The sequence below is a fragment of the Electrophorus electricus genome, chromosome 10, assembly GCF_013358815.1.
Source record: "Electrophorus electricus isolate fEleEle1 chromosome 10, fEleEle1.pri, whole genome shotgun sequence".
Taxonomy (NCBI): domain Eukaryota; kingdom Metazoa; phylum Chordata; class Actinopteri; order Gymnotiformes; family Gymnotidae; genus Electrophorus; species Electrophorus electricus.
In genome coordinates, this window is record NC_049544.1 from 2,074,155 (window position 1) to 2,090,000 (window position 15,846).

A 15,846-nucleotide genomic window follows, 5' to 3' on the forward strand; every position below is an offset into this window, starting at 1 on the left:
TTAAATTCACAAACATATTAAGTCTCCAATGACAATTACTGAAAAAATCAAAAACATCCAATAATAATAATAATAATAATAATAATAATAATAATAATAATAATAATAATAATGTGTATTGTAAGCATGTGAAAATAATATATATTATCTCCTTATGACATATCAAAGAAATGGAATCAACCCTTCTATTCTGTATGGGTAGTGTGCCAAATATAAATTCTGTTAATTATATATACTGACAGGCATGACAAGGAAGGATTTATAACTGTAAGTCTTTTTTTGATCATACAAGAGTGCAGACAACCAATCGGATCATTTCCACACTGAAACTGAACCCGGGCGTCAATGTGAACACTATCCAGGCTTTGGTATGCTAGCCCTGACACCACCTTACATTACAAGGGCCAATGATCCTATAGGAAGCAACAGTATACTTACATTTAAAGAATTAAATTATTATATTCCAATATCTTGACATTTTATATTGATTGATCAAACTTTTATATTTTATTAATAATTCAGCTATTAACAAATCTATTGCTGCCACACTGTCTCCAAACAGGAGAGACCAAAAAAAAAAAAAAACCATGAAAAATAAGAACGGACATCAGAGCAAATGATTGATTAAAAACTGTAGACTTTATTTTCAAAGCCAAATGTATCAAGCTAATGTTTTTATAACTAATCATCAATTGTAAAAATAGAAATCACAGACTGCAGAAACCCCCATAGAGGCAGATCACTAAAGGAGACCAGTGGCAACGACAGTAAGTGACGCACATTCCAGTAAGGAAGAGACAAGGTCCGATTCTTACAGACGAAAAGGGTAAGAAAAGCTGCAGGAATTTATCATTAGGCAGGCATGTACAAAGGCAAGCCGGCAACATTCACGCAGACCAAACCAACTATCATACTAATTCTTGTGCGCTGCACTTAAATACATTGATAGAAAAATTGCACAAGGCTAGAATAAATTAAGGCATTTTGAACACACATGGAAAGAGAAGTGCAATCAGATAAAAAAATACAGTATAAGATATCAGTACAGTATTCCATGGTAAAGGCTGTTCCTGGATCAGTGTGTCTGGTCGCCTGGTTTAATGAAGGCCATTCTGCTCTATGTACATTCTAGAGAGGGACGCGGCCATGGATTTGGCCAGCTCCTCGTCCCGCTTCCGCTGGACGTGCGTGTGACGGCACCAGCTGTCGTACTCCGGGTTGGGCAGGCGCCGGTCAAGCAGCGCGTCGTAATGTCCGTTGCTCAGCCAGCTGAGCCAAATGGCCGGCTTGGTCGAGTCCTCCTGGCCCAAGAAGTGGACCATGGTGGACACGGTGGGGCTCTCCAGGCTCCCGCCGGTGGTCAGGTGGATGTTGACATCAAGCATCTGGCTCATGGCGAGGAGCTCCGGGTAGCCGGCCCAGGCGCCGTCCTGCGCGGCACTGATCAGGAACTCACCGACGTCGCCCTCGATGATGGGGCTGAACTCGTCGAGGTGGTCGGCGATGTGGTGCACAGCCTGCTCGCGGAGGTCCTTGTGCATCGACTGCTCGCCGTACGCGGCCTTTGACACGGCGCGGTAAAGGCAGTTTCCGTCAGGGATGATGTGGAAGCGGTATTTCTTCCTCTCCTGGAGGTATTTGTTCTGTCTCTCCACCTCTGCCAGGTACTGAGTCACCTTCTCGGTGAGGTCACTCCTGCTCGCGGATGAAGGGGGCTCCTGGAGAATGCGCAGCTCAAAGACGGGCTCCTCGACGCCTTCGCACTCCTCGTCATCTTGCTCCTGGTGTTTTGAGTTAACTTGGTCTTCGACTGGCATGACAGCTTCAGAAGAGTGTTCTCCACTGCACCTTGACACAACTCTGTTTGAACCACTTTGTGGAGTTGTAACATTGTTAGGCATGTATACCTCTTCCTGATTGTGCAGGCTAAAATCGTCCCTTTTTGCTGAGCTATCAAACATTAGCGATTTGTTCTCCTTCGTCTTAGCGTTATCTTCTGAAACCTCCGCTCTACACGTTACACGTCCTAAATGACCGAACATCAGTTCAGTATCCGACTCATCCATGTTCCTCTCTGTACACGAACGTCTTTGCGGCTCTACAGAAGCCCGGTTCGGGTGCAGATCCTTCATAACGTGAACAGGGACGGACCTCTCCACGCCATCCGGCCGTGTGATGATGATCTCCGCTTTGGACGTGTAGAAAACCGGCCTCACCGAGGCAGCCTCGTAGCAAGAAAAGGCTGGCATGCTGGCGTCCGTCTGATCCCTCTCGGCTGGGACTTCTGTGCGCGATGTGGCGCTTCCGTTAACAGCCTTGGTGTCGGTATAGCTTGAGTCCTCCGCTGGCGATTTGATCCCGCCACTGGAAGTGACAGTTACCGAAACTTTTCGAGAGGAACCGGGGTAATGCGTTAACGCGCTGCTATACAACTGCATTTTCCGAGTCCTCCCTTTATACAGTATGCTGGAAGCCTCCGTGTTACCGAACGATGACAACACCGGATAAAAATACACCCTTTCATCAACAGCGTTAAAGTTGTGAGGCGCGTTTCCATGAGTCGTCGGTGTTCCCGCTGTTACTGAAGGTCCATTTCTGTGATCTTGCGTCAGGCCCCGAGCCCCTAATTTTAGAAGGGTCAGAAGAAATCGGACCCTCCGCTCCCCGGATCCCGGCACACCGCCCGGTGGAGAGCGACGGCCCGCTTCGGCCGATGACGGTGCCGTGAGAAACGCGAAGGATCTGCTGCGTCACCGCGCCTGGCGGAGCGTCTCTCTTCGGCGCGTGTTTACACGGCCGAGCGCGTCTGGGCGGCGTCGCGGGAGCGGAACGCGCAAAGCTTGCCAAGAGGCCGCTCGCTCTCGCGAAACGCTGCAGCGCAAACAGGACGAGACACAAGCAAACTATACTGCCCTCCACCGAAGAGGAAGTCCCGCCTCAGAGTCCCGCGCTGCTGGCCCGCTTCGGCAAAACAGATTTTAAAGAATATCCAGTCATGCTGAAATTGATCGAGAAAAATATACGTGTGTCGTCCCCCCCATTTCTTCCCCCAACTCACAAGTGCGAGTCATTCTTTTAGTTATGCATTACATCACCTCGCATTATTGAACATTGTTACTTGACCTTATATGGACTGTTACTCACTTAAACGCTTAAAAAAGTGAGAACATTTATATTTACCAACAAACCTCTAATCGACGAGCTTCGCTCGTGACGACACTAGCCAACTACATATATTTATGACCTTCACAGATGTTTGTTTATGGCCAAACTTTGAAATAAAGTCCATCTTCGTAAACCGACTGCGTATACATTCATTACAATTGTTTTACTTTTTTGTGTTTTAGGTTAGTGAGAAATAGTCCTAATAATAATATAAATCGTTGAAAGTGATTTTTAACAAGTACAAAAAAGCATTATTATTATTGTTGTTGTTGTTGTTGTTGTTATTGTTGTTGTTATAATTCCTTTGAGAACAATGACTAGGGCAAGATCTATAGCAAGGCCACTGGGATAAAACCGCGCTGAAAACAAGGAATGAAGTACTGACCCTGAGTACGCTATGCCTTTTGGCTTCCGCTGTTATAATTTTTCTGGATGTATTATAGGAAGTAACTGGTTTGCAAGGGAAGTGACATCACTGGATGGATGCCGGGTTTGGGTTTGAAATAGCAGTCTTAATGCGCCATGCATTCTAAACCAAATATGACACGTCTGTCGACCAAAATAAAGCACGTCATAGCACTGCAGCCTTTTATTTTCATGCTGTGGACAAACACGCCTATTCTACAGGATGAATGATTCACTCGGTTTTGTTTTTATTTTGCACTTAAACTAAAATGCAGAACCAAATTATATCGTGAACCCAAATAACGAAATTAATTTTTAAAAACTTTTTTTCCCCGTCTCATAACTCGTGAATTGCAACTTTCTACCAAAAGGTGTCAGCCAAACCTTTTATTATCCTGTACCGCATAGTGCGAACACCCTGGAGCCTGCAGTTATAGCAAACTGTCACCAGAGGTCGTAAAGGGATCTAAACTGCAGGACCTTGGGCCTGAAAACATTTTACTACCGTACATGTGTAGGAATATTTTTACGAAATACACAACAACGCGTTCTACACCAAGTCATCCGCCAAAAACCCCGCTGCTTAACGCGAAACGTTACTAAAACGACTTTAAAGGCCGTTGTTAGGGTTCGTAGCCTACAGAGGCCCCTCTGTCCACTGCGCTTGTCCTGTTGTTTTGGTCAGATACTGTGTTCTTAACAACTGCTCCAGATTAGGAATTAGGGTCAGATAAATGACGCACGGCTGTCACGGAAAACGGCCTGACCCAGTTCCCTGGCTCAGTGCACTACACAAATGGCCCTAAACCTTAAATGATGCCCATGCACCCCAGTGTTTTACAATTTAGTTCATTTCAGACATGCTTCTTAAAACGTTATTTCGATGCTCAGTGACGCAGCCGCATATCGTTGCGTCACGTATTTAACAACTACAACAGGGTGCTAAATCGCGCGGCAGCGGAGGGATTAACTGGTAAACATGTAGATATTCCCAGACTGTCGGTACCGAACTGGACGCCGCCAGACACCCGTGATGTAAAGCTGCACGGGAGTCCGCGCGGCAAACGGGGAACTTCTTATCCAAACGGTCCCACCGCGTTGTCACGCAGTGCTGCGACAACGGGAAGCCGCCGCATACGTTACACACGGAGCTTTCGCGCTCCGGTTTCCTTCAGCGCGGACATCCGTCACCAGCAAGCAGCTTCGCCCTTTCAGAGGTGTAATAGACGCCGCGCTGAGCCAAACAAGCCTGGCCGTGCCCGGGTGACGCTCGCCCCGGGCGATGCCAATTTAATGCTGTTTCTGGGGGTATAAACGTAAAAGCTTTTCATTTACACGCAACGAACTCATAAGCGAACACTGCAGCGATGAAACCAAACGTCCCAAAATATCCCGCCCAGTAACGATAACCCACATCCACGCCGCCTGATAATAACGATAACCCACATCCGCCGCGTTCAAGCTTTTGCAGGAGCAGCGCTCGTTCAAAGCGCAAGCACACTGCGGCGGAAGCGAGCGCGTAATTAAAATAACGAGCAAGCCGACAGACTGGCTGAAGAAACGAAGTCGCGATTTTGTGGCGCTACAGGTCTGGAGCAGTTGGCCAAAGTGCGCGTTTTGCCTCGCTGGCTGCTGCGCGCTGATGTCAGGCTTGTGCGCCTTCCCTCCGAGGGGGTGGACCCCGGGCCGGTGAGTCACGCAGCTGTCAAAGATAGCTGTCACCCAGCTCCGTGATCAAACGGCGAACGAGGAAGAGCCCCGTCCCAGGCACCCGACGACGCGTCGCGTCTCCAGCACATGAGCGCGTCGTCTTACGAACCCCCGGCCCAAATACGAGCCAGCAGACTCCGTTTTGGCACGTTCGGGACTGGACGGTTGGATGATTTAGCGCAGACGGAGCGCCACTTTGGAATAAATTCGACAAAGCCACGCTTCTCGTTGGCAACGTGAAAAGGGGATTTTTTTTTACGGATATGAAGACTAAAAAAGGTACGTGTGCGTATTACCCGTCTTAATGTGAGCCATAGCACGCAAAACGGCGTCGTTTATGTCGGTGTGGCTGCAGAATGTAACGCGTTCATTAAAGTTGTCCGCGATGGCAACATTAGGCAGAAACGCGTTTCTCCTTGTTCGTGGCATGCTCGCTATTGTTTCCGTTCCACACAAAACTGCCTTTTCCTCACCATGTGCTAGCGAGCCTGTCAAACAGACCACTTTTGCTCATTTTGCTATCGGTTTTTTAGCAATCATTGTTTTGAAGAAAAAAAAGCTAAATGAGTCGTTACTTTGTTTGGGTTTTTTTTGTTTGGTTGTTTTTGTTTTTACTTCTGCAACTTTAATTCTTAAAGAGCAAAAACAAAATGTATTTTGTATTTCGTTTCTATAGCTGGCCCTTTAATATAAGTTGGAAATGGAGTTTTGTTGTGTGCAGGATGCTTTTGTGTGTCGAGTTTTGAAGTTGGCCACGCGTTCTATCGCATGGGAAGCCAGCGGGCTCGGACTCGCTCTACTCGGCTACATTCGCTTCCTTTTTAACTTTTTCTGCGGGATACGGGGGAAAGTTCAAACGCTGCGCCTCGTCTCTCGCTTTTCCAGCAGCACCGTGTGACTTTTTCGGGCTGGAAATGTGGGACGCCGTCGCGTTCATTCCTGCCCTCCTTTGTGAAGTTTGCTTGCGCTGTTCCCCGAGGCGACGCTTTCGCATTCTCCGACCTCGTGTTACCCAGCGCGCACAATGGAGCTCCTTCTCCTCGCGCTTTCTAACGTCGCATTTCGAAAGAAGTCCGATTTCTGAGTGTGCGGACTTCAACGGGAAGCTGTTGTGCGGGACCTGGGGAAGTTATTGCGAGTTTTCGCCCCGGAGAAGGTCGAAAAACACAGTGTTTAAAGTCTGAGAAGCCCACATTCTTTTGTTCGGGCTCGCGACGGGGCTTTGCAACAGGTCCTCCCCCTCACCTCCCATACAGGCCCATCTCTTCGCGAGCTCAAGGATTTTCCTGTAAACTGCTACTGCGTGCCAGACACCAAAAACCCCCTGATTTAAAATGACGTAGATTTATAAAATTGTCAGTAATAACAAGTTCAGTCATTTCACAGCTGCTGGAATAGCTTACTGGGACCAGTATACTGGCATAAACATTTGAAATCACAATGTGTATATGGAAAATGTCTCGTTTTGATATGCTTTCAATTCAGCATATTTCAGGAATGGACTGTGTTTTATTAGTCTGTGAGATAGGCTGTGGTAATGGCGTCCCCTCACTGAGTTTTTTTCTTTTAAGTGCTTAAGTTCTTTTAAGTTTTTGTTAAGACATGTTGGCGCACCGACGCGGTGTAGTCTTTATAACCCCTTTCCCATCATCACATGGCCGGATGTGACAGCAAGGATCTGACACATCAGCTGCTGCTCCGCACGGGCACGTACACACACACACACGTACGTACGTGTGCATGCATAAACATGCAGATATCTAGAACCTTGTGTGCGCTGTTGTGGAGGGAGAGACTGTGTGTTAGGGGATGGGGGCAGGGAGAAGTGGAACCTGGAGAAATGACGACTGGTGGTCATTCTTCCCCCCCCCCCCCCCCCCCCCCCCCCCGCGCGCACCACAAAGCAGAGTTACAAGACTTACTCACTCACTGGCACATGAAAACACATTTGCTCACTCTTGCATACACGTTCCTCCAGCAATGACTCAGTTATGAACATTTTGCAGCGTGGTCTCACACACTCACTTGCACATCAACATTGACGGTGCCATAAAACACACACACCACTCACACCCACTGGAGTTTTCCTGTCTCCCTCCGCTGAATTGCTGGGCTCTGTCTATGTCTGGTATGTAGGTATGCTGGCCGTGTCTGGCAGCGAAACAGAAGATGAGGACAACATGGACCTGCCCCTGGACCTGTCATCCAGCCGTGGAGCCTCAGCCAAGAGGAAGAGGAGGGGCAACCTGCCCAAAGAGTCTGTACAGATCCTCAGAGACTGGCTGTACGAACACCGCTACAACGCCTACCCGTCTGAGCAGGAGAAAGCGCTGCTCTCCAAGCAGACCCGTCTGTCCACGCTACAGGTACGCAGCCGCCTGAAAAGGACCCTCGCCTGTAAGCTGTTGGGTAGCTGTCACGTTCTTAAGTAGGAAAAAAAACCTGCAGAATGTTTTTTTTCCCTCCCCCTCCAGACTGGGTGTGGTTTTTTTTGTTGTTGTTGTTGTTGTTTTTGTTTTTATTTCCCTCCCCCTGTGACATTAGCCAAAATGAATTTAGGAATGCATGTTAAAATGGAACAGAATGAAAAGGCCACTTTGGTAAATGAGTGTGCAGGGGAATTTTGGAGGTTTCATCTTTGTTGATTAGTAATCTGTCCCCAGGCCTCACTGGGGGACTGTCAGATAGCTGACATCAGGGCTGTGTTTTTGTTCAGCTGACGTGTGAAGGGAAACTGAAAGGTCTGGTGTCTTGATTACCAGGAAGTGAGAGAGGGGGAGATATTTAAAGTTATTTGAAATTGTGGCCATGTTTAAGATCAGACCTTTGTCCCAGTACTAACCCCCCCCCCCCCCCCAGATGCTACATGAAGTGCACTTCCTTTGCCTTCAGTCAATGGAGAGAATTCCTGTGGATAAATCGAGTGAAGAACTGTTGACAGAGTGAGAGAGAGAGAGAATATGTCTAACGGGAATTCCCCCACACTCAGGCAGCTGTCCACCAAACAATAGTGAGACACAATACACACATTAACATGGAGAGGACCATCAGCTTCTGTGAGGCTACACACACACACAATACAAGACTGTTACCATGGCGGGGGCGGGGGGGCAGGGTGGTTTCTCCATTGAAGGCACTGGAAGACCAGAGCTGCAGGCGTGAATGTTTGTCTTCACACCATACTGACTGAAGGAAATATTTGTACTTCAGTGTCTGTTGATATAGCAAGAGACTGTCCACAAAAAGTCAGAAATTCTACCCATTTCTAGATTAACACTGTATGGTTAAAGCAGCAGGAACAAGGTACGAGGTGTGTCAACAAGAATGACATCATCTCAGGACGTCTGTTCTAACTGCCTGCATATTAAATATTCCAAAAGTATCTCGTGGACAGGTCAGACCAGCCGGTTGTCTTTCAGAATGCTTCAGTCGCACTTGCATACAGCTTTCTCATTAACGTAACGAGCTCACCTCTGAGAGCGGTGCCGCATACAATACAGCAACACCTCAGCAGCATGGGACACCCCTTTCAGGCATGCGTAGAAGTCCAATTTGCGGTCACTCTGAGTGTCACATTTGCATTCGAGTGGGTCTCCGTGCCTGAGACGCCTGGTGTCACACAGTGAAGGGGGCAGAGCCATTAGCATTACTAAGACCTGACCCCGCAACAAAGACGACCGGCCCATCCACAATGAAGGACCTTTACCATCTCAGGAACATTAGGAGCTTGAAAGAAAAGCCTCCCTTGACCTTATGCAGCATGTACGCATGTAAGAACAGTGTTGCTGGGAGAAGTTTGTCTGCTCAGCTGTTTCTCGAGTGAAGAAAATAGCTGCACTCTGTCACATGTAACATTTAGTGAACCTTTTTTTTTCTCTTTCTACTGAAATGAAACTAGATTTGAGAAGTTTGGAATGTTATAAAAGACAGCTGGAACTGTATTTAGCCATGAGGAACTAGAGGTCTCCCACTATGGGACACACACAATGAACATTGATTTTCTTTAAAAAAAAATTAGTTCCATCAAGATATCCATTTTTTTATGCTAGTTAATAAAAAGTGCTCAGTGTCTGATCTTGTCGTTGCCACTCAAAATTTTAAGCTGCTTGTTTGTGGCTTTAATGTTGTGCCATAACACAAGCGTGTGCTGTCCCCTCTCAGGTGTGTAACTGGTTCATAAACGCACGGCGGCGGCTCCTCCCAGAGATGCTCCGGAAGGACGGCAAAGACCCGAACCAGTTCACCATCTCCCGCCGTGCCAGCAAGGGCAGCGAGGGGCTCAGCGATAGCTCGCAGTCCCCCAAACACGGCCTGCTGGCCGGCGGCGACGGCTACGAGCCCGGCTCGCCCCACGGCGCCGCGCCCGTCTCCAACGGCTACCCCAAAAAGGCCCCGTCACCCAAAACGCCACCCTCGCCTGTCCTCCCCCGGCCCTCCGTCATCTGCCACACCACGGTCACGGCCGCGGCCCCTCGGGCCGGAAGGCCGGGCGGCTCCAAAGCGGAAGGGGCCACGGAGCTGGCGGCGGGCGAGGCGGCCGGGGGCGCGGCCACGGGCCCGTTTGGGTGCCGGGCGGGGGCGGGGCTAAGCGGCGAGGGCGGGGCCAGCCTGCAGAGCGGCCTGTTCAACACGCCGCCACCCACCCCGCCCGACCTCACGCAGGACTTCAGCGGGTTCCAGCTGCTGGTGGACGTGGCGCTGAAGAGGGCTGCTGAGATGGAGCTCCAGACCAAACGCTTGCTGGCCTGAAGACGGACGCCTGCAGCTCATAGACGCTTGTTCCACGGTTCTCTGTCTACACTCCTGACCCTTTTAAAACGAACTCTGTGGGGCGTTCAGAGACATGACTGAGTGACAACGTTAAGAAAAAACTAAACTTGGAGAAAAGAAATCATAAAGGCCCGATCATTTCTATTTTTGGTAAATGTAAATCAAACTGATGCAGATCTGTTTGTCTAAAACCATTTCAACGTGCCTTGCCAGTCATTTCCTTTTTGTATTTCATTTACTTGTATATAAATGTCATCCTCTTTTTTCTTTTTTTTGCACACAGGGGACCAAAAATGTATAGACAAAAGTTGTCTGTCTTAAGTCTCTCCTCATTTTTGGGAAGAGTGAATTACTCCTTTCCTTCCTCAGTTCCAGTTTCTCGGCCTCTTTGCAGAGGCTGGGCTCGAGGATCGTTTGCTTCTGCCTCATTTTTAGGGAACGACTCTGCAGTCGTTTATTCTGTCCCATTCTTTTGCACAATATGGCAGGTCATCTCAAGTATGTTCAATATTCTCTCTTTCTTCCTCTGTTTCTTCAATGAACTTTAATCACTACTGTTCCAGGTCATACTGTGTCTCATAGTAATTAAGTCTTTTTTGTTTATTTTTGGTATTTTTTGATAATGTAAAGGATACCTGTGTTATTTTTGGACGCTATGTTTAGTATGTTACTTTTTGTTTCATTTCTTTTGAGGGATATTCGGATGTAGCAGAACTATAGTCTGGGATTTTCCTCAGTGTAGAAACGGCCAGTGAATGTGCCCCCATCTCCACCCACAAACACCCCTCTGCCTATTTCACACTGTCCCTAAACCCCCCCACACACACACACACACCTCAGCCAAGTACACGTGAGCTCGAGGAATCAACACTACATGACCTGTGTGTGTGGAGTATGTCATTTTGGTTGTTTTTGTCATGGTTAGACCACTTCATATGGAAAAAGGAAAAAATTGTTTTGTTTTGTTTTTTCTTTTTTTTAATGTCACCAAAAACAGAAGAAAGAATTAATTGCTAAAGGCTTTGGGAGTTTAGATGCATGCATCGTAGCCAATGTGACGAGATGCCCAATGATGTGAGTCCTCTTTCATACTGTGCAATGTTTGTGGCAAATTGGGGTCACATAGTGTTTAAATAAAGTTTTGTTTTCTACAAAATAATCCCAGAAAGCCTCATTTCTGGAAAGTAAAATCCCTGATTACTAAAAGATGGTGTCAAAAGTTTCCCTGAAGCAAAGCCGTAAATAGAAAATGAGCTGGATGCACCCATCGATGGGGTACTGTACTTTCAGACGTGAAGACTCATGCAAAGATATTGGGACAGACAGGCTTGGGAAGAGTCCTTTTGTGGGGACAGAGGTTACCTGGAGCAGGTGTGTAGCAGCAGTCTGCCTTCACACCTAGTACGCATCAAGCGAGATCCCTTTTCATTACGGCATGTTTCTGCAGGCTACAGCTAAACTGTGCATTCCTCCCTCATCCTGTGTGTGCCTCACAAAAGCACTAATTAGCATAATCCTGCATTTAATTAGCAGGAGCAAGCAGCAGACGTCAACGATGGCTTGCCAATGGCGTCTGTGTGTCTCTGCATACACACAATGCTGACAGATTAGTACAGACACGTTTGGATATTTAATTCACACTGTTAAGCAGCTGTTCCTCCCTTTGGACTTTTCATAAAGCCCAGACTGAAACAGATTTCTTGAATGAAGTCTTTTGTAGCCGTGTGCATGCACATACATATGTACATACATACGTGTGTGTGTTTTTTTTATATATATATATATATATATATATATATATATATATATAATCCATGCGCTTGGGTACAGAAAGTTTCTTCTATCAACTGGGCCATTTTAGCTGAGTTGGGGTGGGGTGCGTGTTAAGGGGTTGAGTGTGAGCAGAATACATTATTGATCAAGATACAATTGGAATCCTGTTCGACTCTGGCAGAACCACTAACACTGGAAGAAGGTTGAAGGAATCGTTCGCTGAAATATCAAATTCACCCAATTTGTCCTCAGAATGTAGTCAATGACATGTTTGGTGTCTAACATGTTTTGGCTCTAGAGCTACAAGGCTAACGTAGCTAATGGGTCATTCTCACCAGGAATCCTTTTCATAAAAGGAGACAGAAAGACATAAAAGATGGTTAGCCATGTTTTAAATTTACAGTTACTGACATACCGTGCGTACGGTAAACACAGTGCTGGTAAGGACAGCTTAACCAAGAAGGGAGAGCATAGTAGAGGCGTATGAGCACTCGGACATCTGCACGATTACAACAGCACTGTCAACAAACCCGAAGAACTGTGCGAGAGTTGGATTCCACTCATAACTACGCCCAGGAACCCCATATCACAGGGGCTGACATCACTCAGCTACTGTGGGACAAGAACATGTAGAACCTAAGATTAATAAAAGGTTTTTGCTATTAATTAAAATTTAAATATAATGTTGATAAACTTGAGCTCTGGTTTTGTCAAGACGCAGATGCTGTGTTGTGAATTAATTGGAGCTTCTAGAATATTCTGATAGACAGCCATTATAGCAGTCTCTCAGGTTTTTAAAGGAAGGACTAGTTTCTTTCCATGATGTGACAAGAGTATATTTCAGTTTAGCAATTTTTCTTAGATGGAAGCTTGTTAACAACGTTACTAGAAGAGATTAGTGCCAATAGTCATACAAAGGCTTTTTTCTTTTTTATATAACTAACCTTAAACAGAAAAACCACATATATTTGGACATATTGCTTCCAGAGGTTTTTGGACCTAGCAAACTCACTTCTGTTTTGAGTTAGGTAGCCATATATATATATATATATATATATATATATATATATATATATATATATATATATATACACACACACACACACACACACACACACACACACACACACACACACACACACACACACACACACACATACTGCATGTAATCTACAGGTAGATTTCTGCTGCGTAAGATAGAAGGCGTATGCCAGTTAGCATATCCATGTGGACCGTTAGGAGAAGGACATGCAAGACGCTACATTTGAACATTTGATGTAATATTTTCCATGAAAAATTCAGTTCCTGCAGACTATAACTAATTCAGTGGTTGTCTGGTTCTTAGTTAATGTAGATACTGTACTGAATAAGAATCTGGGGTTCTAAAATCTAGAGTCTTTAAATGTATGTTTTTTAGAATTTAGAGGTATGTTATTAATTTATTTCACTGTGCATTTAGTAGCTCTGAAAAGTAGGTAAATGTTTGCATAAACAATTGTAAAACTGTTTGCATAAACCATTGTAGTATTTTTAAAAGACACAGATTTTGATTTACACATGCACAAATAACGCGTGTGCACACGCACACACGTACACGCACGCACACGCACGCACACGCACACACACAAATCAACAGTATAGCCAAGAAAGGCAGTTCAGTATTTTTAATGGGCAAAAGTTCAGACACGTGCCATACATTAACTGTGTAATAACTTTAATTACAAAATGTGTGTTTGGTTAACATGTTATTAGATGTAAGTTGTTTACATTTACACTCAAGAACATTCATGTATTTACAAACAGTTGTTTAAATAATTTGTATGCTACAGCATAAATTATATAGTCAACCTGCCTACACTTCCCAGAATGCTTTGTGGCTGATGTTCAGTCTTTAATTTTTAATTTTTTTGGCAACTATCTGCATTGAAACATTTATTTATATTTTTCACCTTGTTAAAAGAAAAAAAAACATTAATGACATTTTATCAAACACATATCAAACTGACAACAGCTTCAATTTTAGAACTGAAAAGTGGTAACAATGTTGCTCACAATTATACTGTCAAGTTATAATCGACTAAACAGGTACATCTGAAGTATGTACTCCTACCGTCTAAAAACAGGAAATAAAATATTTTAAATAAATCAAATTCCTAGCAAATCATATTAAATATAGTCATCAATATATTATCCTAGATTATTTTAATTGTATTTGTATTTCTGTTATTTCACAGGAGTATCGAGCCTTTAAGAGTCAGCTTCTGATTGTCCTTTAAAACTATTTAGTGGTTTAAATTGTTGGTCATTTTTTAAGACATGAGACGAAGCCCTTCAGAGCAGCTGTTTGTGCTAAGATTCAAAAGGGGGCTTGTACAAAAGTTTCAAAAACATTTCTGAGTGACTATGCAAAAATCTTCATAGCGAACAGATTCCTTAACAAATTCACTGCTACAGTGTAATGAGATGAGACCTGTTTGCAGAAACACGCATTCCCACACACACGTACACTGGATGTAGTCTCCCCTGAGGCTATGTTGTGCATGACTATCAGAATTCCATAAATTAAGGCTGAGAATTTAAACATCAATAATATTTAAAACAACTGCAACCCACTACAGTAGAAAGGGCTTTTATACTGCATAATAACTAGAACCAAATTTATTGGACTATAAATATACTGAAACTTATGGAAATGATGGCTGAACTCTAAATAAACACATTGGCTGCATGTTGTCTGCCGGGTGGATTATATAAAGAGTTTTACTTTCAAATAACTCTACACAGTGAAGCATTTCAAATATTATTTAAAGAAAGGGATAGCTCTGTATGTTTCACATTGTAAGTGCAAATGAATATTTTAATGGGTAATATATATGAAATTCATAATAATATATATTGGAGTATTTACGTACTTGGGTGCATCTAGACAGTCATTTGTTTGTAAATCATCACAACAGAGCAGCACTACCTATCAAACAGGAATTCAACAGTTTGATTAGTATTTTTATAAATACAAAAATAATCAAATTTTACGGTATTCTTTCTACATATGTGTGACCACATGCACTTTTAATGACAGTGTACTAGGAGTAGCCCCGTGCAGGGGTGGGGGTGGGGCTTGTCTATGTTACAGTTTGTGAGCTGTGCTACAATTCAGTTAAAAAGAGAAACGCTTTGGATTAGGAAACAAATTAGGAAGATCTTTGAAACATGCACATAAAATGTGTAGATAGCACACGTGTGCACCCTGCTCACACACACACGCGCACACACACACACGCGCGCACACACACCTCTCTGATGCTACGATAAAGAGTTCAACTTGTCTCTTTTATGATCATAATATTATCAGTTTAATAATAGTAAAATAGTTCCTTATGAAGACGTATAATGTCATAATTTCAAAAGGCACCTGAGCTCAAAGATGTTGAGCCGTAGTCCTTGTGATGTGGAACACCTTAAACTAAATATTCGACTGACTGAATTTCTTGAATTCTGCTTCTATAACTGCATGTATGAGAATAACCTCAATAATCACATCCTTCCTCAAACATACAAAATATTGATTTTATAGATTTGATCTACTATACAAAATGCTTTGTACACACAGAGTGACAGGATATGTTACTTAGCAAAGTTGAATATTGTAAGAATAAAGACATTTATATAGACCATTAAATAATCAAATCAAGGCACCTTTACACAGAAAAGGCGGCACAGAAGACACTTTAGAGGTGCCAAAGAGGTGAAGGGTGACACTGTCAGGTAGACAACAGTCAGCTTACTGTTCCAGTACGTCATGTTCCCCGCATTCTAATTCATTAGTGTGAAGACATCTAATCCGCCTCTGCGCCAACTTTAAAGTCCTGCGTTGATTGGCCCCTGGGATGTCAGTCATGCCTGCCCCCAACGGCTTTTCTGCCGCCTTCGCTGCGTAAAGACGCCCCAAGCGTTCCCTCCTGGACCTGAAGGGTTCTGGCTGAGAGGGATTCGGAGAGGCCCCGAGGTTCAGCTCGTATAAGA

At 44.7% G+C, this 15,846-nt stretch overlaps 2 protein-coding genes across 2 annotated transcripts; one reads left to right on the forward strand and one right to left on the reverse strand.

Annotated features, from left to right (window-relative positions):
- Positions 1-490: 490 nt before the first annotated feature.
- LOC113575653 (OTU domain-containing protein 1) lies at positions 491-3,431 on the reverse strand. The gene has a single exon (XM_027007260.2). The coding sequence runs from the start codon at positions 2,436-2,438 to the stop codon at positions 1,098-1,100; it is 1,341 nt and encodes a 446-aa protein (XP_026863061.1). The 5' UTR covers positions 2,439-3,431; the 3' UTR covers positions 491-1,097.
- Positions 3,432-5,020: 1,589 nt separating this feature from the next.
- On the forward strand, positions 5,021-11,209 carry tgif1 (TGFB-induced factor homeobox 1). Its single transcript, XM_027007264.2, has 3 exons — positions 5,021-5,559; positions 7,417-7,646; positions 9,442-11,209. The coding sequence occupies exons 1-3, from the start codon at positions 5,544-5,546 to the stop codon at positions 10,027-10,029; spliced, it is 834 nt and encodes a 277-aa protein (XP_026863065.2). The 5' UTR covers positions 5,021-5,543; the 3' UTR covers positions 10,030-11,209.
- Positions 11,210-15,846: the final 4,637 nt, after the last annotated feature.